The 27,098-nt window shown below is 43.1% G+C and overlaps 1 protein-coding gene across 1 annotated transcript; it reads right to left on the bottom strand.

Annotated features, from left to right (window-relative positions):
• Nucleotides 1–704: 704 nt before the first annotated feature.
• Nucleotides 705–27,098, bottom strand: RHOA (ras homolog family member A). Its single transcript, XM_052775653.1, has 5 exons — nucleotides 26,940–27,098; nucleotides 8,438–8,595; nucleotides 6,316–6,436; nucleotides 2,975–3,105; nucleotides 705–1,976 (listed from the first exon to the last, which is right to left on the bottom strand). The coding sequence occupies exons 2-5, from the start codon at nucleotides 8,591–8,593 to the stop codon at nucleotides 1,803–1,805; spliced, it is 582 nt and encodes a 193-aa protein (XP_052631613.1). The 5' UTR covers nucleotides 8,594–8,595; nucleotides 26,940–27,098; the 3' UTR covers nucleotides 705–1,802.

Genomic DNA, 27,098 nt, shown 5'->3' with positions numbered 1-27,098 from the left:
CTGGACTCCCTCCTGCCCAGCCCCATGGGGAGAGCCTCTCAGCTCGACAGCAGCTCTGTAAATACCAGTGCAAGTGTGGAGATGCACACTGCTGTTCTGTATTTCTCACCCAGGATAAGCATGAGCTGCTCTCCAGCGTGGGTGCAGCACAACGGCCCATACCTCGAGCCCATCCCTTGTTGCAGCGCTTGTAAGCATCCCTCATGAAAACAGCATGGCAAACGTGCTGCCATGTGCAACATCTCACACATGCTGCAGTGCAGCATGTGGAGTACACAACAGGGCAGACCAGCATGCTGCATACCACTGCGTGCGTCTACAGCAACACTGCTGTCCTCTCCCTTCTTCCTACATTCCCCTCCTATGTAGCCTCCTCCTGCTCGTCCATTCCCATGCTCAAGACCAGCAAATTCAACTCAACTGATGTACTCTCATCTGGTTTGAGTATCAAAAGAAGCTCCTGGGAAGCTTTGCCACTCGCCACAGGGGCCAGGCAGGGCGAGGGATTCCACCTCCGCTCTGCTGCAGCATTTGGAAACTGCTGCGAGCAGCGGGTGGGTGTCACTTGCTGGGAAACAAATAAGTATTAAAGCCCTTGGAACTGCTCAGCAAATCCTATCACAGCTGTATCAAAAATGGTATTTCTGATTCAGGCTGTCAGATGCTGGGCCAAAAACCCAGAGTGAGGAATACAGACACCAGGATACAGGGAGCTTAGAAAACTGCCTTTATTCTATTAGTTGTTGGAAAAATGAAAATACAGAAAGAGTTTAGTCGGCTGCAGAACAGCAAGAAGTTCACAGGTTAGGAGTCTGATCACTACATGGTAACCAAACTTACACAAAAAGTTTCATTTTTTTTTTTTTTTAGTTTTGAAACTGGGTCCAGCAATGAACTTAAGGCAACTGAACAGTTCAGAAGCTTTGAGTGTGAGCAGGCTGTCTTTTCTCATCCCTACAGCACGTCATGGAAAAAACTCCTCCTGGGTGTGCAGACCACTCAAATCATTCAAATGGGTCAGACTCTTACAAATGAACAGGGGAAGAGGATCAGCTGCTTTCCATCGGACTTTATTTTCAAATACAGTTTCTTAAAAAACCCAGAACACCTTAACGCAGAGGTTACAAGTAACAGTATTAGGAAATCCAATTATACAAAAAATACTACATCTAAGCTGGGGTAAATAGATTTATTTTTGGTAACATACATTTAAACTGGCACTAATTACACAGTAACTAAAAGGTAACTAACATGAAACCACAGAACCCTCACTTTTCCTTAGCTGAATGGGACTTGGTCATTTCAGAGTGATCACATTTTCAAACTAATGTTTTACACCACTGAGCCATGAAAATCAGATCTTCCTAAATGTGATAGCACTGAAGCTACACTTGATTCCACATACAGCCATGTAACTGTTGTACTCAATTAGAATAGGACGTTAGTTATAAAGTAGTTACAGACCAATCCTCTGTGTTGACAGCTTTTTCTCTTTCTAGAGAGAAGAAAGAAGATAGAGAATTGTCTTCAATTAGCGCCTGGCATATCCTGTGAGTGCAGAAAAGGTTTGTTAGAGGAATGTTGAGGTTAACCTTGGGTGCACAGATGAATTTGATGCAGATTGTTATAAAAATCATGGTTGGCTTCTAAATACTGGTAGCAAGATGACTCGATTTTTAAATCTCTTAAGTAAATTATAGATAATGAAAAAGGCCAGTAATCATACACTAAGATTAATAAACAGCACTTCAAAATTACTCAAGTGCAGGGTGCTGCTTTGGCCATCTTCCTCTGGCCACACTTTATAAGACAAGGCACCCGGACTTTTTCTTGCCACGCCGGGCTTGCAAAGCAGCTCTAGTGGCCATTTCAAAAACCTCCCTCACACCGTCTTTGGTCTTTGCCGAACACTCCATATACCCAAATGCACCAATGCGGTTTGCCATATCTCTTCCTTCTTCGGGTTTGACAGGCTCCTGTAACAGCACAAAAGCAACAGGTGAGAACAATCCAAGACCACACCAGCGTGCACCAGTCTTCCCTTTCCCACCCAGCTTCCCAACAAAGGCAAAGGAATTTCTGGATTAGATGCACATAATTAATTGGCTTGTCAATAATTAATTGCTCCCCTGAGAGTGATCCTTCAAATAATAAAGACAGATTCAAAATAAAATTTGCTCATCTTCTCAAGATGCAGCATGCATCTCAGCCTGGATTACAGAGACAAGCTGTATATTTGCATACTGCGCCAATGCCTGAGGACACGATTGGTTTTCTAACACCTCTGAGCTTGAAGGCTGCAAGACCCTTTGAAACTTGAGCAAGTGATTGCTTATTTCTGAGGAAACATTTATGCAACTCTTTGCCAAAATTGTAACAAAAGCCTATGAACAAATCCCAAAATTAATGCCTCAGCCTTTGTATAAAAACAAATATTATGCAACAGGAGGAAAAATTCCAGGACAGAGCAGAATATCTGCAGTCCCATACCCAAGCTGGGGGTTTCAGACTCAATCTGAAAATGAAACCTAGTGATAGGCTCAGGAATGAGCTACAGCACCTGCGGTTATCACTTCAAAACACCTACCAGCAAAACTGTTTCCTTTCTCATCCAGAACATACAAAATAAAGAACAACTTGAATGTGCATGCACTTGATGCGTTGATGTCTGCTAATTAATTCCCTTCCACCTCAGGGATCCAGCTCTCCAGCACAGAGAGCAGCTGACTGTTAGTAACCCAATATAGCCATTTTCATTGTTGAGAATGTGTTTTTCTGAAAATTGAATCTCCAAATATGAAAAAAGAAACACTCAATTAAAGGTAATACATACTTTCTGTTTTCTGTCATGGCTAAGCATTCATTATGCAGCCCATAGGAAGCTGGCAGCAAGCTGCGGATGCCTACTTAGCGCTCTGGTACAACCACTACACACTTTCTTCATTTATTGTAAGACTGTCAGAAAGGAACCTGCCTGCTTCATTTTGGCCAGCTCTCGTCTTGTGTGCTCGTCATTCCTCAGGTCCTTCTTGTTTCCTACCAAGATGATAGGCACGTTGGGGCAGAAATGCTTCACCTCTGGGGTCCACTTCTCTGGGATGTTTTCTGAAAAAAATAAATGGAAGTATGACTGTACTAAAACCCACTTCTGGGGAGAATTTTATTTTAAAGCTTTTACCTGCTGCCCGAGTGCTTTTAGCTTACTAATCTACACTGATGCCCCTTTTTTCTACTCTTAATTTGGGAAACAAATAGACCTGTTCTGGTATTACCAAAAAAGACAAGCCTGTCTATGGTAATTTTAAGGCTGAAGGACACCTGACCTCTTGGCTTCTCTACATCTCTCAGTAGCTACTTGACAAGGGTTAGCATAAGGTACTTCAAAGAACAGCATGCAGAATTCTGAAGTAGAGTGTTATGGAATATTTTGCTTCAAGAGAAACATTTTATTTATCTCTGGAAGCTAAAGATGGGCACAATCCTGAAGCGTAAGTTTTTACATGACTTCTTCCTTTTAAAAAGCAACATCAAACAATGACTCTGAACTCTCCCATTAACTGTAGCAGAAATGTTGTTCTACAACTAATTACAGATGCACAGAAACAAAGACATTGTGTAAGTCATTTGCAGATTTGCCATTTCTCCCTATCTGCAGCAAATGAATTTATGCTCATATACAAGAAGCTTTTTCCTCCTAACTTCCCTGCATGACTTTTTTAAAAATGGAGCAGCAAATGGAAGACCTCAGGGCTTTTGAAAGCAAAACCTTGATAAATTCTATATAGCAGGAAGTGCTGAACAGCCCAAAACATTTGGCTTTGCTTTCAGAAGCTCTCAAGACATCTGAGATTCACTGGTGGATGTACCTGCAGGCTACATAACCCCTTTTTATCTTCACAAAATTCCATTCAGCTTTTGAAGAGATGTTCACTATTATGGCATTGTTTTCTTGCTTGAAAGAACAACTTAGACAAGCATTTTGAAGCCAGTTTTTGCACTACAGCCAAAACAGCAACTCTGCAGCTGCACCTGGAGTGCTCAGGGGGTGCCGGCCTCTAGATGCTGCACACCTGAAGAGCCATCTAGCAGTTCACTGCTCCCTCCACAGCTTCCAGGGACACAGGCGCCCTGATACTGGTGAGCAGGAAGGGAGGAGAGGGAGGCAAAAATAGCCAAGATCAGGCTTGACTTAATTAAACCCCCCTCTCCCCCTGCCTCCAGGTTCAGTAACCCATCTTGTTTTCCAGGGCGGTCAGTTAGTTAGCTCTCCAGCTGCCAGGGGAGTAGCACGTGCAGTAGAAATAAGCACAGCTCAAACCTTGTACATAGGCATTAACAGCCGCACCAGGCATGACCACAGCACCGCTGCCAACTAAACCTCAAATGGTTTTGGAGGGAGACAAAGACAATGAAAGATGTATCTAAACACAGGATCAGGTGGAAGTGATGAAGATAGAGATCAGGATTTCCCAGATACCAAGCTGGCATTGATTTTTCTAAAAAGACACTTTCACACCCAACTGCCCATTCAATGGGTGCTACCCTTCGGAGGCAAGGCAGGAAATGAGACTGAGCAGCTATCAAACATTACCCCGGTCAGACTGTAACACCACTGTAACATCTTAAGCAACATTTTGTTTGCTCATTTACTCAAACCTTCTGTGAATTGTGGCAGGAATGGTATTTTTCAACCATTGCGGTTGCTGCATTCAGGACTAATCCTTCCATTAACTGTATTTCTGTGCTTCCTGGATCCTTTTTGTCTCATTCTTGTTTCTTCCTAAGACACAACTCTGGGAGGCAGGGTTCATCCGTAAGATAGAACAGAGGTGTAGTAAAAAAGCCTCTCTAAGGACAGCTTGCAGTGATTGCGATCACCCTGGCAGTAGAAAACTCCAAAGGATTCAGTGGTTTAATGCATTTAGGAGAGAACTGGTATCCCATTTGTGAGTGCCAGTTAAAATAATTTGAGGCTTGTCATTAATAGACAAAGCAGAGGGGTCTCTCACTTTTCCTGGCTAGGAGCTGCCGAACGCACAGACATAATTTTGACCCATTACAAACACGTACCAGTCAGTTACTGTACAGAAGGTTCTTGTCAGAGTACAATTGGTCACACACACAGAGAGAATCCATGTGTCTAAAGATCTACCTTAATGTTATCTGCATTCTAATAAGAAACCTCACAAATAGCCACTAGTGAACAAATCCCACTGGTGAGAATCAAAGTTCCAGAGACGTTGAGTCTTAGAAATAAGACTATCTCTGTCTCCTGCTCCTTACCCTCCTCAAAAACATCTTTGGAAGATCAAATACATCGATATCTATGCATCAGATTTTTATAAATCAATCAGTAAAGATTTCAGTCTTGGACTCCACACAGAAGAGGTTCCCAACTAATACACAGATTTTTGTAAATGTATGGTTTTGGAGCTCAGAAACCATAAATCAGGCAACTCTTTTATTCTCTTTTCTCCATCACAAGCAGATGTCGGTCACTGGAAAGCAGACTAGGAAAGTATAAATCTCCAGCCTCTGATCATTTCCACCAGTGAGAGCGCCACCCTCCAGTGTAGTTCTAGCCCATTTTTTTAAGTCACCAAGCAGAGAGCAAAAAACCCCAGGTTATTTGGGACTAATAACTCAGGGTGTTTCAAGCTGATGTCTCTTGAATAAATGGGGGACAGGGGGGAAAGGGATGAAAACACAAAGTGAGCTTTCCCATTTACATAGAAACAAAGTTACTCTATTTTCCTGGATACAGTGCGGTCTTGAGTACCTAAGAACCTGCAATTTCCAAGGAGAAATAATAATAAAAAAAAAAAGTAAAATAAAATCAGAATTTGGGTGGGCCATGCCACTCGGTGGACACCTTATGTACTCACAGGGCTCCTGGACACAGCAGAGTGCAACTACAGCCTCCCTGTTTGCTTGGGGTGGCCAAGGCAGCACCTCCCAAGGGACAAGCACACCAGCACTCTGCCTTGGCCCACCAGACAACGTTGCCGGGCTGGGGGTGCTGATCTAGGCCAGGGAGCTGCCTCCCTGCTAAGCATTGCTCAAATTATGCAGCAGAGCCCTGGGTCAAGACAGTGTGCTGCCGAGGCCTTCAAAATGCCACTCAGCATCGCTGAAGAATACAGGTTCCTTTAAGATCTTAATGTCTGAAAACTATACATTCAAACCAGTATGAATTTTGAAATTAGGAATACTCTCAATCATTACAGCACATGAAAATATATTTTACAGCACAATTTCCAAGGGGAATACAGAGACACAGAGAAGTGGTTCCGATTCAATTAGTGATCTACTTACCTAAACTATCAGGACTATCAATTGAAAAACACATAAGTATAACATCAGTATCTGGATAAGAAAGCGGTCTAAGTCGATCATAGTCTTCTTGTCCTGCTGTATCCCACAAAGCCAACTCAACCTGCAAAAGAAAGGTAAGGCAGTTAGCCAGATCACCAGGGAGGTTTTGATTCAGAAGCCAGTAACCCAAGAGAAGCGGATAAAATATTGCAGTCAACACCACTCAAAAGGAAGAGACGACAAGACAAACCACTTTGACAGGAGAAGTATTAGAAATTTTATGTTCTGTAACTCCAAAAATCTTTTCTTTATATCCATGACCAGTGTTAACTCTCTGAAAGGACATAAAAACTACCAGCAGAAAAGCAAGACGGAAGAATTGAAGGGAATTGGCTCCAAAGGGCTGGGAATCTCTCTGATAAGCATTCCAGAAATACCAGTTTTCGGTGAAAGTGGACTCTCTAAGTATGTGCTTTTTAGGATTATGTACATTTTCAATTAGTTTATAGCTGGAACCTGTAGTGACTAAGAAATGTCAAGATCAGCTGACATTTCCACAACAGAAAATGCAGTGCTTAAGCTGCTCGTGCCATTTTTATTTAGATACCGGCTGCATATAGCTGATAGGGCATGATTCCCTGTTCACCCATTCAGAGACGCAGAGATTCAGGCAGAAGGGAATGAGGAAGTTTGACTAGGTGACAAAAGAGAGAAATGGATATAATACATATTTTAAACAGTAGTCCTTAGAGTCTAAGATACAACATAGAAACTGCAGAAACTGTCACTTGGGGGGGAAACGTCATCTAATATTAGTCTAAAAGTAAATTTTTTTTTTTACTCATTCATATCACGGGAGAGAAAAGTTCTTTTCAGACTCAAATAGCATGAACTATCATGACTAAAACCCACAAATAATCCATGCCTGCAACAGAAGAAAATCAAATCTAACATAAAGCCCAAAACTAGCTCAAAAAGTTTTTGCTCAAATCAGGATCGAAACTGAGCAGTTTCAATCAATCTGTCACTGCATTTGAACTAGAACTGACTGAAAGATGTTCTGACGGTAGCTGAACCCAGAGCAAAGGCACATGTCACAGCAAGGGGCGAAACAGGGAAGCTCAGCACAGTCAGCATAAAAACCTGCCACACGCTTGACATGAGGACCCATGGCACTGAGGTCAGCTCTGTGTGATTAGGATAACACCACAGACATATGCCATGGTTGCTTGAAAGGGTTTGAAAATAGTTGAGCTTTCAAGGTGCAAAGTTTCTGCTTTGTGTGTTTCCAGAGTATCCTGGAAAGTGACAATTTTACACATCACACACTGCCCTGCATAACATAAGTGCAGAAGACAACCTATCCGGTGTTCAGAGAGCAGCCTTCTGAAAACTGCCTCTTGGAGCAGGTGTCTGGCATGTTTATTTGTTTGGCAAGCAAAAGGACTCAGAGGTCACACAGATTGAAAACTGATTTTCAAAGTATTTAAAACTAAAATGAAATATTTTAATTATTAATTTACTGAAGTACAAACTAAAAATGAAGCTCAGTGAGCTGTGGGTACACTTGGCTGCTAAGAATTGCATTCCTTCAGACAAGTAGGACAGATGATGTTGATGTACACTCCAAGCATCAAATCCCTTTGAAGCTTGTCAGTCATCTGTTCTGAAGAGAATCCTGCACATTGCCAGGAGTGGGTATGAACACAAGACTCTGTGCAGGAACTAGTCTTTATTAATCACAATACCAGGTCCCTATCAAAACAGGGACTCCACTACGCAATTCCAAAGGCTAGTAGCCCTGTGTCCTCAGTGTGTAGGCGTGTCTTTGAATTGCTCCATCCCCTCCCACCTACTGCAACATTTTACTTGGAATAACTGTATGTTCTTTAGAATCTCAACTTGTATAAGGTTAGAAACAGGTTGTTAAGCAAACATTGGATATGAGCAGGTTCTAGCAAGGCCAATATTTTTTCCACAGGAACATGCTTAAGATTTAAAAATATATTTACAACATAAGGACTAAGCATGTGTACTAACCACTTATTAAAGAAGCGTAGAGATCTCCACACTATTCTGAATAAATCCAAGTTCATTTTGACTGTTACAGAAGTGTACATACCTGCTTTCCATCCACTTCGATATCTGCTACATAATTTTCAAAGACGGTGGGAACATACACTTCAGGGAACTGGTCTTTGCTAAATACAATCAGCAGACAGGTCTTTCCACAGGCACCATCACCCACTATAACCAGCTTTTTTCGAATGGCTGCCATAGCTGAAAAACAAAACGACGACTTATTAATTCTTCCACTACAGTTTTTAACTGAGATGCTAATAATTAACAACCACTAAGTTTTCAATTAATAAGAACTTTTAAATTGGGTCTACATGTCCATTACAGAGACAGACAGGTATCTGGAATCACGTGAGTTCAAATTCCCATCCTTTTGAGAAAAACATTCCCCAGCACTTGTCAACATACTGGTGAGCCACTGGGTGCAAAAGTAATAGAAAGGAGAGGAGAGCAGCCTGATTTGCCATTTCTTGACCTATTCTAAAGTTTGAGACAGGGACATCCAGAGATAGTGAGTGAGCAAGCAGCACCGTCCAAGAGCACCTTCTGAAAAGTGTCTTCTAGGTAATCAAATAAGAGGTGCTTCCATTCAAGGGCAGTAACATTTTCTTGTCATGCTGAGTTGTCTGAACCACAAAGTGCTGGTCAGCTGGGCTGAGGAGCATCTGCTGCCACATCAGAGCACCAACAGAAGGATCTCAAGGTAACCAGCCTGTTCCTCGAATTACAACCACCATACTGCAAAGGATTATGGAAGGACACATCCCACTCCTCAATCCGCTTTCCTGGACATCGCTGTTACCAGGTTAATATAGCCTGCTACCAGCTTACATTAAGTAAAGGGTGGGACACAGAGGGAGACACCACCATGGTGCTCCACACAGGTCTCTGCTCTTCAATGTATTGATCTGTACCAGGACCATACAAATCCACGGCTTGCTTACTTGCAACTTTGGCCTCAAAAAGATGGTGCGAAAGCTTGAAAAGGTTTAACAAAAGCCTCGAGTCAGGGTGGGACTGAAGGAGATGATTGTGTTGGATTTGGCAAATTTCTACAAAGTCACAAGTGGCCCAAGTAGTATGACTGTTCATCATCACTTCCCACAAACAAATGCGAGGGGGGTGATACAAAGATAGTAGAAAAAAGTTCAAGTCCACTAGAAGGCAATGGGCCTTGGGAACTCCCAACAAGAGGATGTTATTGACACAAGAAATTTATACAGGACCGGGCAAGTACATGGGAGAAGCTTCCTATGTGAGTTAAAGAATGCAGAAACTGCATCTGCCTTAGAAAATCTCCATAGTAAAAGTACTTTGAGGCTGAGAGAGTACTTTGGGAAGCACTATAAATGTGCCTGCTTTCTTCTTTCTTTACCCTAGGCATTTATTTGTTACCATTGCAGGAACAAGCCAGAGATTTAGGGAGTGACTTGGCTACAAGGGACTGGAATGAGGACAGAACCATAACTACTTTCTTCTCCATAACATAAAGGCACTCCAGGGAAGCCACTTAGTCATCCCACGAAGCTTCCTGGAAATGGAGCAAACAGCAACACCACCATAATACCTACCATTGCATGACCAAAATACCAGAGAGAGAGCACCCTTGTAAGTTAACTTTTGCCATGACAATCTCAGTACAAAGCTCTCTGAGGATGACTAGGGCTGCTGGTAAGGGGAGAAGGGCTTGAAGAAGCACAGAAGAGAATTAAAGCACATAGCAAAAACATTTTCTCCTCTCCATCTCTGCTCTTGCCTTATGAAATTAAGTAAAAAGGTAGAACTAACCATCTAAAAGCAACCTTTAGTACTATTAGGTGATGAAGAAGCAGCAGATATTAGAGAGATTCTGTACTTCTGCTCCAGGTGCAGAGAAGGACCATTTCAGCCCATCAAGCAGCAAGGGCTCAAGGACTTGCAGAGCACAGCTTTGTCAGACACAACTGCTCAAGTAATCCAAATCTATTTCTAAAATGGGCTTCTTTCACCTTGTGAATATATATGTACGCGCATTCAAGTTATTTACCTTCGGGATTTGGGGTTATTTTTACATTTGTGGAAGGTTTAAAATGATCCAAGCTTTAAAAAGGTTTTCTTTCAGTGGTTTTAGATAGTTTTGAATACTTTCTAGCAATGGTAATATTTGATTTTTACAGAACCGGAAATCATCTGTCCTCTGTACCAAGTCAAGATCAACTACTTACAAGTTCTACCTACTGTCAGCTTTGTCTAATCTGCCCTTCAAAACTGTAATGCCGAGTCCTACAAAACGTCTTTATATTTACTATTTACTATGAGAAACTTTCCTCCAATGTGTATTCTCAACCTTCTTTGATGTAATGTAAGCCCATTACTGTTTATCCTATTTGTCATGGGCATAGGAGAATAGATTATTCCCTTTCCCTAGTGCAGTTGAGAATACATGCCTTCATTTAGTCTTCTCTTCAGGCAAAACAACTCCAGTTTATTCATCGTCTTCTCTGTAAATCATATTTCCTAGGCTCTCCTGTTGCTCCCTTCTGGGCACAGTCCAATTGGCACAAATATACCAAAGCATGGAGCTCAAAAGCTGAATCCAGTATTTCACCTTGGGCTTTATGAACATTAACTAGAGCTGAAGGATTATTTTACTGACCTGCCAGGATATACTGTTGCTTAAAACACCATACTGGAAGTGTAAAGTGTATGTCTTTCCGCGCCCCCACTTCCTCCCCAGTAGACAACACTGTTGATACGTTCAGCTTTTAATTCATGATTATCTCCCAGATCTTTTTCATTAGGACTGCTACATAGCAAGTTGCTCTCTACTCAACACAGCTGAATGTTCTACTGTCATGCTTTCATTTATCCTTTCTCTGACTGATGTTTTATTCTACCTCCAAGTTCTAGTTCTGTCCTCAAGCTTAATCATAGCCTCAGATGCAAGTTTAATAATCATGACTCCCAGGTAATTATCTGGGTCATTGATGAAACCACACTGGAGACAAAGTGGCTGGATGACGGAATGGGATAACCTGTCCTTCCTCAGTATCCTCCCTCCTTCTCCCTTCTGTGCTAGCAGCTGGGGCTCTGGCCCTTGATCACTTGTGTTACCTGCAACAGCACCTAGGGTAGGCAACCTTTTTGGCATCACCTATGGATAACTGTCTTTTTCTGTGGATTATCAGATCAACTCTTCCTTTATCTTCCTCTAAATACTTCCGTCACTCTAGATTTTTTTTTTTAAGTGTTCCTTGCCAGTTGAATCTCATTTTATGCTTTGGCCTTCTATGTACTTATGCCTAAGCTCTCCAAGAAAACTGCAATTCTGTAAAAAAAAATCACCATTTAATACAGTGCTTTCTATAAACTCTTCCCTAAAATACCAGCTTGAAAATTATATATATATATAAAAAATTATTTCAGAGTTTTATTTGATCTCTTTCTTGAGAAAAGCCTATCACGAAACTCTCCCTGCCTGATCTTTCCTGAGATCTGTTGACATTATTTGGATCCAACATGGAAGACCACTCTGTCAGTCAAGGTGCCCTTCAGCAGTGTATGCTCAACCACTTCCTTCCCACTGCTTGGGATCCACCCCATGAGATTCTCCCCTGTTCACAGTCTTTTATGTGCAGGACGGTCACCAGGACATCTCAAACCTGCTGAACAGTCCCTTCCGTCTAGTCCATCAAACATCTAGGTAATTAAAATTCCCTCATCACCAACTTCTAGAGGATCCTGCCAAGATGCTCACAAAAAGCCTCAAACACCTTATCTTCTCTTGGTGACCTATGGCATCCTCATCTTTTTTACTGTGGTTTCACCTTCCAAAGCATTACCACAGAAGAATTTCTTCTGCATAATATCCTTGGAACAAATGTGTTGTATAAAATTCAATTCAGGATGCAAAGATCACCACTTATATCACTGAAGCTTTCACTTACCTCAAAAGCCCTAGGAGTTGCTTTTGATTTGCTTACCTCAAGCATTCCCCATGGCATGCAGCACAGGCTGAGACTAGTTTGTTTATGGACCTCACCACATCTTCAGAAACAGCTCAGATTATAAATGCTGGGTAGTCAGAGATGCCCTCAGGATGTCAGGTCTGATCACCAGATAGACCCCTCCATCCACCTTGGAAGGAAGTCACCAAACATCACAACCACTTGTTTCTTCCTGACATCGGTGGTTACAAACTTTACAGCTTTACGGTACTTGAAGTTTCGTCTCTACTGGTGAGGTTGAACCCTTACTTGCTGCCAGAACAATATACTTCACTTCTATTCAACATGTGGATGTTCAAGGATGGAACACTGCTGTTGGGCATGCACCCAGCTTTCTTCTCATGACAGATTCATCTTGTCTGTACCGCTGAAGGTCTCCATGTGTATGGAAATTGCTCTAGTGGTGCTACATGTCCAAAACCCCCATATTCTTCAAATTTTAGCAGATACCTGGCCACAGCAACAGCATCCCATAATCCGTGCATTAAGCATATTTACAATAATAATTTCCTAATTTAGAGAACTCAGTGTATAGATCAGCATCTTTTAGCTAATTATTTTTAGTTAAAATAAATACATTCCTATCCAGTGGGTAGCTATAAGGGATTTTCAGGTCTGGCAAATACTCAGAAAAGCAACATCTCTGTAGTACAACAGAGAAAAAAAGTGATTGCTTAGAATGGAGCTACGTCTTAGTGGTGCATATCACAAGGACAACACTAACAGCATTCACAGCAGTCGAGTCTTTCTGCTGCATTTTTACATGCTCTGGTTTTCTTAATCAAGTATTCTGAAGCCTGGAAATACATCAAATTTGGACCAGCAGTATGTTTTGACAGGAATCAAAAAGCACTTTGCTAGCCTAAAAAGTTTCCTTTAAGATGTATGGTACTTACGTTACATGCAAGTTAGTATTTGCTGCAGTAAAACCTGTCACCAGTGAGTATGTGTCTACGTTTAGAGGTAAAAAAAACCCTGTATGAACTACCTAAAGGATATTACAAATAGACCAAATCCAAGCCACCACTACCTCACTGTAACTGTAACTCACAAGTACTACACATTCATCCTTTTATGCAATGCATAGAGCTGGGAGAGACCAATAAATCCAGAAAGCTGCTGGAACAGCATCACTGACAATGCACACTGAGCAAGAAATATTCTATCCCAATTAGTGTAACAGAATGGCTGCAGTGATGTTTTAGGGGAATCTGTGCCGTCTTCTGCAGCAAGACGACAGATCTGCAATTTTTCCTACTCTTAAATAAACCACTCCTCCCACCTTTGCATTTATAGGATTCTTAAAACCAGCTAGTCTCCTAGATTCAAAGTGGAAACTCACAACATGACTCAGGTGACTCATCCGAATGGAAGAGATTCAATTATGACATTTCCTCAACCTAGGCCAGTGCCTTTCACAGGTATTACAAGAGCTTTAAACATCGTTTACTCAATCCCACTAACATCACAGGAGGTTACAACACAAGGAGCTCCTGTTTGCTGAGAGTTGCCACACTAATATCCTTGTTACATGAGGCTGCTATTTCTAAGTGCAGTGACGCTCCTAAACTCATGCAGCATAAAGCCCTGCTTGTTAAGAGAATCTAGCAAATACTCCAGAAGAATGAGAAATGGGGAAAATACTTTTTTCCATGTTTTAAATGTACTCCCCCCCCAAAGTATTATTGTTTACTGCAATGGAATTTGCCTCTTCTCTTCAGCACGCTATTTATCTTTCCAAGGAACAACATTTCCAGTGCCTCCTCTCCTGCAAATCCCAAGGCCACACAGCACGAGTGAGGATTGTGGACACACTGTTGACAATCTGAAGTTGGATAAACTGGTAACAAACATGCCAGGTTTGCCTGTCTCGCTCTGGATTTCATCCTGGAGAAAGTAATAAGGTGGAAGAAACAGCCCTTTACCATCACATAGGTATCCCGACTAGATTAAATTTCAGTTACCAATCAATTACTACCAATTTCACATCTGCCTGTATGGTATAGCAGACAATCTCTTGTATAATGCACAGTTTTGTCAAAAAAGATCTGGATTACTGCATATGTGAGCAAGCACTCAGCAGCAGCAGTTCAGCAGGACCATTAATGATGTTTCTGATGCTGAGGGGGAAAAAGTCCTTTAAATTCTTTCCCACCTAATTTTGTTGAAGTCCTTAAAACCAAAATGTTGGAAAGCGAGGATTTTGAAATCTTGTAAAGACTGCTTTGCTGCCGACTCCTCCACACTCAGCACTTAAACAGTTTGCTATTGAGCGAATTACAGCCTGGCACTCTTCTCACTTGCTTCATTTCCACCTTCATTCAGTCAACCCTGTCCTGGGCCAGCAGGAGGAACAAGAGCAAGGCTGAGGGACCAGAAGATGAAGCCCTGCTCAAGTGTCCCCCATCCCGATCAGTCAAGCCCTGCCCTCTACCTACCACAGAGGAGAACTGCTTCTGCACCAGGAGCTGAATTGACTCTTAAAATATACTCACTTTTGTTCAAGTTTGAGGGGGGGGAGGAATGAGTTTCCCCAAAGACTCCAGTGATGAAGAGGACATGGATGAGCAGGCTTTTCCCAAAGTTTTCTTCTGGCTGTTTAGCAAGGTCTGGCATCAAAACTGAGAACTACCAAAACAGTTTGGAGCAGAAAGCAGATCAGCCCAAAAGCAAATAGGTCTCCTTTTAGAGCAGCTGTATACAGACAGCGAAGAAACTGAGATTGAATACGGAGCATGTGGGTGGGGGAAATGATCCAAAGACCATAAGCAGAGAATGGGGAGAGGGCAGGCAAACAGGCGAGGAGGAAGATGGCAGGAGGATGTTACTGCTCAAATCCACCCTCCTCTAGAGCAGAACCCAGGATTCCCACATCTCCCAGCTGTTTAATTACCAACAGGAGGCAAGTGTCTCAACCTTCTCCTCCACTGAAGTCCCAATGGAAAATGTCAGCAACTATACATTTTGTAATTTTTTTTTCTCCACTATGCTTTTCATTAGTGAAAGTATGTATAAACAAATGTCAGAAACATTGCAGTTTGCTGTTGAAATGCTATTCATGCTACCTTAAATCAACTCCTTTGAGCATACATAAGCCTATGTGTGCTATCATGCTATTTTTTTTTTCCACATAACCCATACAGGATGAGCTATGCTCTTAAATAGCGATCGTTGTGAAGTAAAGGAAACTATGACCCCAATTCACCTCTTGCAGAAGTTGCAAAATGGGTACAAACAGCCATGGGACTGTAATAAGAGTAAGAAAAAAATAAAAAGAAGAAAAAAGGTGATTCAATCACATAAAGGAGTTAGATACAACCCATGCTTCGGCTACAGGGTTCCTAGAAGATCCTGGAAGAACTACATACACCAAAACATGCTGCAAGTGACCACTTATTTATTGTCTTTATTTCTGAAGACATCCAGAATAGAACTCATCTGTACAGTTGCACTGAAAGTAAAGCCAGATGAACTCCATTCTCAGAGTGATGGTGCTCGTTTGCTACCATGTATGAATTGAAATCAAGTATTACTGGGGTAGAAATATAGTTCAATTACAAGCCACTGGAATACAAACACTAAAAACATGAATGCAGTCACCACTATAAAGGAGACAGTCAACACAGCTTATTTCAATAATTGAAATTTACTTAATTCTGTGCAAATTTGCCTGTGGACACTTGCATTCATAAACTGATAAGCCACATTATTTAAAGCATTGCTAACAAGGCCTTTGGGAAACAACTATATTTATATTCCTTACAGCACATAAAGCAGTTTGACAGTACTGCGAAATAGACCTATTTCCAACTACGGCACTATGTGGGAGTAGTTGGTAAGGAAAAGATATCTGCTGGGTTTTTTTTTTTGAGGGTTACATGTGAAATCTAACACTTTAAAAAAAGTCCCAAAGCTGGCAAAGCACAGGGCAGGCTACTGACGTTGCACATTAAATGTAATCCACAGTGAAACAGAAATTTTCTATTATAAAATTGAAGTACAATCTAAAAAATTACACAGAAGGTCAGTGTAGTAGCCAATGTGATTAAAATACTGGACATAGGTCCTTCAGGAAGGTCCTTAGACAGGGTAAGGAGAGCATTCAGCTTTCTGCTAGCAGTTTACTCAGACTGTGCGTTAACCATGCTCAAGTCTGGCAAGTTTTACTAGTTTGGGAAAAGTGCTTTGCAAACATAGCTGTGTATTTCCAGAGCCAGCTTTAAACTGGGAGCAGTATAGCTGTGTTACAACCCTAGCTAATAAACCTCACCAGGTCTCAGCTAACTCCACAAATAACCAGCTCAAGCCTCTTTGTACCACATCACCAGAACTGGGAGCAGTGTCAGCTTAACTGCATTAGGTCTTAACAACGCTGGTCCAGTGCCAGCCCTGGTGAACCCTTAATGACTGATGAATTTCATACAGTCATAAAGAGTTATCCAAAAGTACAAAATTGGTGTTTCATAGGCATGGGCATACAATACATTTCAGTTAAGCACAGTGCGTTGTTTATGCTGCCTCTATGATGGCTGCGATAGGGCAGGAGATACCTCATCCAGCACAAAGCCTGCCAGTGCAAAGTTTTTGAGGAAACCTGAATCGGCAGTCAGTACTAGATCCGTGTTGTGTGTCATGCGGACGTAGTACGTCTAATCTGAGATATCAGGTGAAGTCTCAAAGCTGGATTCATCCTATCAAATTACAGCCTTTGCCCTTGCTTTCCTCTTCAGGATAAATCCTGTATGACAACATACAATTAATCTGAGTCTCAGAGAAGAAAATTGCTTTGGATTCTGATAAATTTTCTTGATTTCTAACCACCACAGTAAAGAGCAAAACATTTTGCTTTACTCTCCTTCCCTGTAGAGCCCACCCGCCTGCGCTTTACAGGAACGATGCGCCAGCACGATCAAACACTCCCAGGAACACACAAACTATCTTTTGTTAAAACGCCCAAGCCATGACCTGTGCAACCCTCTACGCCCAGCACTGTGCCCCACAAACAGCTACAGCACAGACACTGACCAAGGGACCAACTTGTCCGTGCAGCTAAACTTACATTTCCTACATCCAGAGACTCACAGACTGTCTGTTACTACAGGTCTACACACATATAAAAACAGGTACGTTGGCTTGGGACTTAGGTCTCTCTACCTCAGGGCCTGGCATTCAGGATCAGCTCAGGAGTGGATTCCTACAGAAAAGCAGAAGAGGAAAAAGGAACCAAAAGCTTCCTCCTCCATGCTCTCCAGCCTCTGACCATTTTCAGCTCAGGAGCTTCTTGGGTCAGATGTGGTTCTCATGAATTTGGTAACCTCAAAGAGATTTCTGTTCCATGAGCTTGTCCAGACTCCCTTTGAACCCACATAAACTTCCAGCACTCACAACATCCTGTTGGAGGGAGTTCCCACAGCTTAATTACACATTGTGTGTAAAGCCACTTCCTTCAAATTCAAGATTGTCTCTATTAGTTTCTTTTACTGCCTCCTAACTCCGAAATGGAAAGAGAACGAACAGTGTACCTCGTTCACCCTCTTTCTGCTGTTCACGTAACAGGGTTTCCAGACTGAAGCACCCTAGCATAGAGTTGGGGTTTTTGTTGTTGCGGTTTTGTTTTGTTTTTAATACTTTTACACCTCTGACTGTAGCAACTGGCTGATCTATCAGCTGGCTGCTCCTAGCATAAGGAGTAACAAAGTGGTAGAGGTGTCATGGTGAAATGCTTCAGCCAGGAGGGCCCTTGGAAGCCCAGAAGCACCACACTGTGTACCTTCCCATCCCACATCATCCATCACGGCCCCAAACGCACCGGGGCTGCTGCAACACAGGCCCCAGGGGCTGGAGCCCTGAGGGACACCCCCATTTTCACAAGGGTGTGCTGTTATATGCACTCATGCCATATCAGAGAACCACACCCTGAGTTGTGTTTCAAGTGCAAACAAGCTGCAGCTTGGTCATTCCCCAGTACATGTTTCACTCCTTGCATTAACTCGAGTGTGGAGTTTCTTGACTTTAAAATAGGCGACAACAGAGAATCCCCTACCATGCTTCTTGCTCCAGCAGTTAGTTACATTTTCTGCATTAGTGATGAGGTTTTATTTGTCACTTCCTCATTTATTTGGCCTCTGCAAATTTCTTCATACTGGTATTTTGTGTTTCTTCCAGGTGATCGGTAAGAAATACAGCCCAAGAGCTAGCTCCTTCATGTTCTCACTAGACAGATTCACTTGAGTCTCCACTTGGCTTTTAAAGCTGTCCTCTTTTTACTAAATTTAATGTGAACCATATTGATTTTGTACTGGCTTAGTTTCTCACTGAAAATGACGTGCAATTACTGTCAAGTGCTAACCGAAGGCTAAGATGAACACCTGTACTTAAGAACCAAACTGAAACAATTAACACTAATTGTTTCTATTTCCCCCAGTCCAGGTTGAGTGACATTGCCTTAATTCTTTCCTGAACGCTTTGTTACTTATTCCATTATTGTACCTGGGATTGATGTCTTAGTCTGATGGGATTATAATCATTAAGGTTGTCCTACTTCTCTTTATTATTACTGCATATTAGCATTCTTTCAAACTCCTTAAACTGCTGCAGTATGTAAAGAACTTTCTGGGAAAAAAATATTATATAGAACTCCTCCATTTGCAGGCCAGAGATCTTCAGAGCTGAGATATATATCAAAACAGAAGTGTCGATTACCAAGTCTGGTCAGATTAGGCATGCCATACCATTCAACCTTTTTATAATTTTTTTTTTAATTTATTTAAAGAGATAATCAAAAAACCTTATTACAGGGATAAATAACTGGCGAAAGATAGGAAACCAGACAGAAAGAAATGCTCAGTTCTCACAGAAGACCACCAGTAGAACCTGCACCGCTTGACATTCCTAAATGACCTGAAAAAGCAAGGAAAAATAGCAATGCAACAAAATTTACTGATGATGCCAAAAGGTTCAGGTAACAAAGGCAAGGGCTTACTGTGATGAATTTCAGAACCTTAACGGACTCTGTGCCTAAGCAATAAAATTTGAAATAGATAAATGTGAAGTGATATACAAGGTAAAAACCAGATTCAACTTCCTATATGAAATGATGGACTGGGAGCTGATCGCTGCTACTCAAGGGCAGTATTTTACGGTTATATAGTTAATTCCTTTAAAATACAAGCTCAACACTCTGAAGAGCTAAAAAAAATTTTAAAATTCCATTATTAAGAACTAGGAAGAAATGAACAGAACGGAAATCATTAAGCTGATGTAGGAATCCACAAGCATGCCTGCATCTTTTGACTCTGTGTGCAGTTGTGATCCTCCCCATGCCAAAAGGCTATAAAGGACCTGGAAATGACTTGGAGCAGGGCAACACAGATGATTGAACTATAGAACAGCGTCTATATGAAGAACAACTATGGCAGAACTGGAAAAAGGACAATCTGGAAGAGACGCAACCAAGAAAGAAAATGCCTACAGCCACTTCTCTTAAGATCCTAAGCAGCGGTGAGAAAAGCTGGAGCCTGAGCCTTCAGTCTTTGAAACAAGGACAAGGGTACACGGGATGAGCCAGGTTGGAAGCAAAGGCAGGCCTCCCAACAGGGCAGATAGCAAGGCTTTATTGTTTCTACCACATTTCAACTTTTTAGATCCATAATTTCTCAGTCATAGGTTTCTCTTGGAGCTCCCTTTTTCTCCCAGTTACTTTACATGCTTTTGAGCTTCTGTTTTGTATTTTCTACTTTCAGTTTCTACTTCTGTCCTATTTCATCTGCAGGGCTTTCTTGCATTGTTTTTTAAGTGCAAACAAAACAGATGCCTTCATTTCCTTTCCAAGCCGGGTTATTTAATGCGCTTTCAACACTTGATTGGGGAAAAATATTGCAAAAGGGGGTTCCTGAAACATCTTTTTTAAGCCTGTTTAAGCCAAAATGGTTAGAAACTAAACCAGCAATACGTGCTAGCAAAACCCTCTGTCTTAACACTGTCACTGTGCATCCTGTTTTGCAAACACCAAACTTATCAAGGTCCTCCTGGTCTACTACAAGTTTTCTTTGTTCTCAACTATCTGCAAAGTTCACCCCTATGCTGTTCACCTCCCTATTTCTATGTAATTCATAAATTAACACCATTTCAGAACCCAAGGAAGACGACTAATTCCAGCATTTCTCCCCTGCCTTACTCTACCATGACAAGTCCCTCTCCAAGGCTGAAGGCAGAGCTGGGACTACGGGGGCAGAAAGCAGTATTTTGTCCTCAGGATCTGTGGCTGCCATTGCTGTCCCTCTACTCTCACTTAATGTTCTTGTTACTTTGGCCCTATTGACTAGATCTTTGTTATCTGTAGGTACCACGACTTACGAGAGCACTTCTCTTATGCAATACTGAGTCCCAAGATTACTTTACACAAAATGAGATTAGGGCTTAATATTGAGGTAATTATAGTAGATCTGTGGATTTCCACTCGTGTGCAATCTGCAAGATGCTTTGCATTTGTGCCAGTTTTTTTCATGGTATCCTCTCTTCCCAGACACCTCCAGCATGTCAAATGGGATGTGGGGCACCCACACGCTAAAAAAGGCAGGCTCTGCTTGGGCAAGACAGCTCTGTCTTTAGGTACCCACTGCTGTCCCGTAGCTGGCAGCAGAAGCACGTATGGACAAGAGAAACTAACACTAACTCTTCCAGACAACCATCTTTTTATATGCATAGCTGACACTCTCACCAGTGTTCCTCCTCTTCTCCCACCAGAAGACATCTGTTGAGATTGCACTGGTTCAGATCAAACACCCATCAAGTCCAGCACCCTGCCTGACACACGCAGGTATCTCAGATGACTAAGAGTAAAAAGAGCAAACGCACCGATACCTCTGCAAGTGTACTTTCTCAGTTTCCACCTTGGGGGTATTCTTAGGTTTTTTTAATCTTTGTGCTCAACAGCCCATTTGATAGCATTTTCTTCTGTGATTTCATCTGTTTGATTCTAAAGCCATGTAAATCATTGTCATTCAAAGCACTTTGTGGCGCTGCATTCTGCGGTCTCAGTACGGACTGCGGGAGAGGGACCATTGGTTTCGATCTAGACCAGACTATGTTCAGTCATGTCTTTGTCACGCTGAAGGGTTCAAACCTTTTTAAACACCCCTTGTACAGAATCCATTCCTTATCCCTGACCATTCTTCTCAGCCTCTTTGCTTTTCCACTTGCACTGTATCTCCAAGTCCATCTTCCTTCGTGCAAAACCACAGTAGTCATTGTGCTACGGACTGAGAGCCATGATGCTATCCTATCCTCCGTTTCCTTCTTTATTCCTTTCCCCAAAGCCCCTCACACATGCTCATATGATCACTGTGGAACATTAAACTTGCATTTTCACAGAATTATGACAAGCTCTTCCTCCTAAGTGGCAATAATTAACTTTCACCCCATAGGTGCATAAACAAACTAAGATTCCCACCCCCCAACTTTGTATTTATCTGAAACAAATTTCATTTGACATTATACTGCCTGTAATTCAGTGTCAGAAGGACGAGCTGCAATTCTTCCTAGTCAGCTCTTGTCTTTTCTTCCCTTACGACCCCACACCTTTCTCACCATTTATGAGTACTCTGAACAGTATAGGTATAACACAGATCCCTATTCTCTTGTCCCGAACTTCCATTCTCTGTGCTTGTTGAGTCATTAAAAAACTCCAGTAGATTTAAGCAGCACTGTTTCCCTTGCAAAAGCCACACTGACTCTTCCCACTGTAAGTTGTTAGTCCACCTGGTTACTTTTTTTTATAATTTTTTTTAAAAAAGGCATTGAACTCTGTGATATCCTGCTGAACTATCTTTAAGAACTGCTACCATGTAAGCCATCTTCTCCTTCTCCAGCTTCAAGGTATTAAGTGAGAAGTTACATAGCATAATTAATAAGTCGGTCATTTCAGGCCCAAGTTTCCTTTGGAACCCTTGGGCAAGCACCATCTGGTCTTGGCATTTTGTAACTGTATTTATCACTTTGCTCTAAAAACTTCTTTGCTGACACTTCAAGCAGAGATAGATCTTCCAATGAGTCCTGTTCCCCATAAAGAGAATTTCTGGCATAGGAACCTCTTTGGACTCCTCCACAGTAAACAGGAATGCACATAAGTCATTTAACTTTCTACTGATGGCTTCATCATCAAATATTTCTTTCTATTCTTCTTCATCTATTGGCCCTCCAGACTCCAGCACCTTTCTTGCTTCTGATGTACTTGGAAAAGAATTTTTTTTTTTTGCTATTAGTATGACGTTGCTCAGAGTCTTTCTGGCGGGTCCTTCTATTTTTCATTTGACTTGCCAGAGTTCACGTTCTTATTTACTTTTCTGGTCAACTTCATGACTTGAACTTTCTGAAGGCTGTATTCTTATTTCTAATACTTTCTTTATCCCAAACTGCATGCTCATTCTCATCTGTCAACATTCCACAGTATAATTTAAAATCTTCCCAACAACATTTTCAATTTCAAGCGCAGAAGCCTAGTTCTGCTGCGGTTTACATGGAACCCAGCCTTTCCAAATAGCTTTTGGACTGAGGTTCAAAAAATGAGCCAATTCACTTTGTCAGTACCAAGTCAAGATCCTACTGTAAGATGGCCTTCTCATCTCACAAAATTTCAACAGAGCACAGAGAAGGTGAAGAATAAAGAGCCTCTAGGTGTAAAATACAAGAAAAATGAAATGTTAGCAAAGAATGCAAACAGAGATAACTAGTACTTGGAGAGCTGCTAGTTTTTTCAAACCACTGACACACGCAAAGACAACCTTCCTTAAAACTGAAGATGAGGAGGAGGAATCACTTTGTACACATCCACACTAGCGATCTGCTCCAAATGTGACAGTTCAATCCGTCAGTACACTGTCAGGTGAGACAGAACTATTTATTGTTGCAAAGCACCGCTAATTAACTGAGCAAAGAAATTGAATTCAGCCCCGCTTCTGATTAAAAACAACAATAAAAAAAGAAAACAAAAACCCCATAACTGTCAGACCTTGAGGAAAGAAAGACTTCATATTCATTGTGGGTGTACTGCCCAATTTTACTCAGTATACTAGTGACTCTCCATCTGTTCCTTCTGCTAGAGACCTTGGTCATGAAGGCTGGTCAGAGAAAGACAGTGAACCTTGTTCTGATTATTTAATTAGATGATTCACTTAGGAAGGACTGGCTGTTGGCTGTGTGTACGCAACAGTGGATGGCAAATATCTTAATTAAAAGGTGGTCTATGGATATCTTAGTTCTTCTGCTGTCTCAAATGCCCTTCTCAAGTGAAAACATCGTGACAGGAAAAGGACAGAAGAGAGGATCGACAGAACAGAGTTGCTCTACCAACTCCAATTACGCTTTCTGTAGCTTTTATTCACAGTTCAGAATGAGGTGAGAACAGAGATCACATCAAGGCCGCAAGGCACCCGGACACTGAACAGTGGTGGAAAATGGCTTAAAGCAAGGATAAATTAACCAGTGTCTTTTGGGATATTTGTGCTTATTTTTGAGATGATCCCCAAAGTAACAAGCAACTACCTCTTTCTACTTAGCTACCTAGCTATTTGTACAGTGTCCGGTGTTGCAGGAGAGGAATCACACCAATAGGCAAGGAGCAGAGGATTTCTGTTGTGCATTCAGGTGTGTGCATTTGCATAGCTGTATCCCTGGGAATGAAGGTAAGCTGTCATTTGGTGCATTTATTTTGCACAGCACCATTCTGTATTATGGGGTTTCACCCTTATCACTTGTTTACTAGGACAGACTCATCATGGATCAATTTAAGATTTAAAGGGCATGCTGGCTAGCCTTTATCAAGATGCTAACTTCCTCAAAGCCGCTGATTAAACTTTTCCTCCACATTAGTTAAACTGCATTTGAAGACAAATCGTAAGACAACAGAGAGGTTCAGGAGAGCTTAAATGGATGTGGAAGAACACGTGAGCCAGTTGAGAGTCTAGTGTAAAAGATAGCGTCTGAGCGGTGACTTGGAAAGAACCTAATGACATCACAGCAGCAGGGAATAAAATGTTACGGAGAGACTGAATGAGAAGATACAATAGGCTAGTGAGAAGGTAATAGTCAAGGTCAGAAACTTCTAGGGTGGAGTGGACCTCAGCAACGGCATAAAGAAGAGCCATCAGGGTTTGGGGCAATGTAAATACATTGAGAGAAAAAGATGAAGTGTAAAAAGTAGGAAAAACAAGAGTTACCATTAAAAAAAATGAGGAAAGACAATGATATTTCCAAGCCCCTCCAAACTATCAACTTGTTTTTATTTGGAATTTGGTTATCTAAAGAGCCATCGCTAGTCCTACATCCTGGTGGCAGTTAAGATCATTTAGGATGTTTTTACTGTCAATTCCTGGCTCAGAGAACTCCCCGCCTCTGGCTCTCAATTGCTGTGGCACTTGGCCAAAGTGTGAGTTTGGTGAACTAGGAGGGATAACATTAAGAGTTGCTCAGCTTAGCCCTGTGACTGAATTTCTTTTGCCCCTTGTGTGAAGGTGCATTTATGTCTTCAGAAATTATTTTTAAAAAACGCCATGTATTCTAGTGTTAAATGATACAAATCACCCATTAAAAATAATTTATGTCAAGCATTTATGCTGAATATGCTGTTAAGCATTCCAGTGAACTAATTAAAATGAAATAAGGTTAATGGCAATTTTTCTTTTTTTAAACATGCAACCTTGGTCCAAATCAGAACCAGAATTAGTCTGCATATTTGAAACAGAAATGCTAGCGCTGTGTGGCTGGAGACCTGGGTAAGGCCAGAGCAGGGCAGGAGGAAGGCACCCAGATGCATTAGAATAGCCTTCAACAGAAAATAAATATTTTCACAAACAATCTTCTCGGGGAGGGATAGACTTCATATTTCCCTAACGAAGAAAAAAACCCCCCAAAATAAAGCCCTTGGAGAATCTAACACTTTGAGTCACAAACAGCATTTAGGACAAGTAAAACTAATTTTTGAGATTTCTGAGATAAAAAGAAGGTAATAAAAGTTTGCTTTTAAAAGAAGTGCACTGTTTTAAAATCACACAGACAGCAGAATTGTTACCTAGTCTAAGCTCTGTCAAAAAGAAAAGGCAACAACAAACCTAACATTCCCTAGGAAGGTCTTAGGATTTAGTTTTCTCCAAATTGTGCATCGCATACAGACAGAGTGGGTGGGAACCACTGCTCATGAAGGGTTCCCTGCCACAAACAGGTGAACTGTTCCCCGGGAGAGAAACAAAAGCTGGATATGAGGCAGCAACTAAAAACAAACAAACCCCGGTTCCAGACACCTCACAGAGACAGATTTAAAGGGATATCAAAGTAGTTAAGGCACCATTTGACTGGGGACAATAGTCTGTCCTGAGTCTCTGTAACAACTTTAGCTCTGTAAACGTCTGTAATAAGTTTGGTGTTTGGTTTTTTTTTTTGTTTCGGTTTTTTTTTTTTAAGACCCAAACACAACTGAAATAGTCTCGAGGTTCCTCTCGCCCCTGAAGGAACGGGTTTCCTGACAAAGAAGGTTTAGGTAGCGCATAATTTGAAGCTGGGTAATTTTCAGTCTAAGGTCAGGCTGCTGGGCCACACGAAGCCGATCGCGCCACTAGATCGTTTTAAACCAAAACCGAGCTCTTCACTACACACTTCTCCGCGTGCCCTCGGCCTGCGGAGGCCGCACCGGCTTCGGCTACGGCGAAAGCACAAAATTAAAAGTTTGTGGTTACGCTCCGAAGGGCGATTTCTCCCCTAGCTAAAAGTTTGCACGCTGACAAAACCCGGGCAGCGCTTCCGCCGGACCTCACGCCCCCGGCCAGCCCCGGCGGGACGCACGGGGGGGGCTCGTGGGCGATCCATGCCGGCGGGCCCGTCCCGTCCCGTCCCGGGGACCCGGCTCACCCCCGCCGCCCGACTCCGAGCTCCGGCGTGGCGGCGCCTCCCGCGCGCCCGGGTGACGTCACCACAACAAGCTGCCAGTCAGCCGGGTCACCCCCACCGCCCGGTGCCCACTCGTGTCACACCCCCGCGGCGGGGAGGACTGGGGCGGGGGGGGGGGTGGGAGAGGTGGGGAGCGAGCGCCGCCTCCGCACCGCCCACGGCGGAGCTGGCGGGAGCGGGGTCCCCGCCGCGGGCCCAGGCGCCGAGGGCCGGGCGAAGCGCGGGGCGGCTCCGGCGGGGGGGAGCCCCCGGGGCCGCGCCTCAGCCCCAGCCCGCCCCTCCCCCGCTCCCGCCGCCCGGAAAAGGCGCCGTTACCGGGCCCGGAAACTTGGGGGGGGGGGGGGGGGGGGCTCTCGGAGAGGCAGCCGGGCCGCCGCACACGCCCTCCCCTTTTGTGCGCGCGATGCCGCCCGGCCGCGGCGGCGAGAGGCTCGGCTGGGCCCGGCCGCCCCCGCCCGCAGGCCGCGGCGCGGGCTCCCGGCGGGGGCGGGCGGACGGGCCCCACCCGCCGGCGGCGGCGGCGGCGGCGCTGCGAAGGGAGGGGGGGGAAAGCCGGCGAGCCGCCGCCGCTGCCCCCCACCCCGGGCGGCGGAGATACCCCCCTCCCCCTTCCCCCGGTACCTGCGGCCTGCGCTGGGTCTCGCTGCCGCCGCTTCCTGCTCCACAGGCCCGAGCTCGAGCAGCGGCGAACGGAAACGGGCGGGGCGGGGGCGTGCGCGCTCACCGGCCCGGCGCGACGCGGCGCGGCGCTGCGCTCCCTCAGCCCGGCCCCGCCCGGCC

Source organism: Harpia harpyja, chromosome Z (assembly GCF_026419915.1).
Source record: "Harpia harpyja isolate bHarHar1 chromosome Z, bHarHar1 primary haplotype, whole genome shotgun sequence".
Lineage (NCBI taxonomy): Eukaryota > Metazoa > Chordata > Aves > Accipitriformes > Accipitridae > Harpia > Harpia harpyja.
Note: the sequence above shows the minus strand (reverse complement) of the source record. Positions and strands in the feature narration are given on the sequence as shown.

What these genes read in the sequence shown, in the direction of transcription:
- RHOA (XM_052775653.1), bottom strand. Translation starts at nt 8,593, where the DNA reads ATGGCAGCCATTCGAAAAAAGCTGGTTATAGTGGGTGATGGTGCCTGT. An exon ending in TCGAAGTGGATGGAAAGCAG is followed by an intron (nt 6,437 to 8,437) that starts GTATGTACACTT and finishes TTTCTTTTGCAG; the next exon opens with GTTGAGTTGGCTTTGTGGGA. An exon ending in TGATAGTCCTGATAGTTTAG is followed by an intron (nt 3,106 to 6,315) that starts GTAAGTAGATCA and finishes TATTTTTTTCAG; the next exon opens with AAAACATCCCAGAGAAGTGG.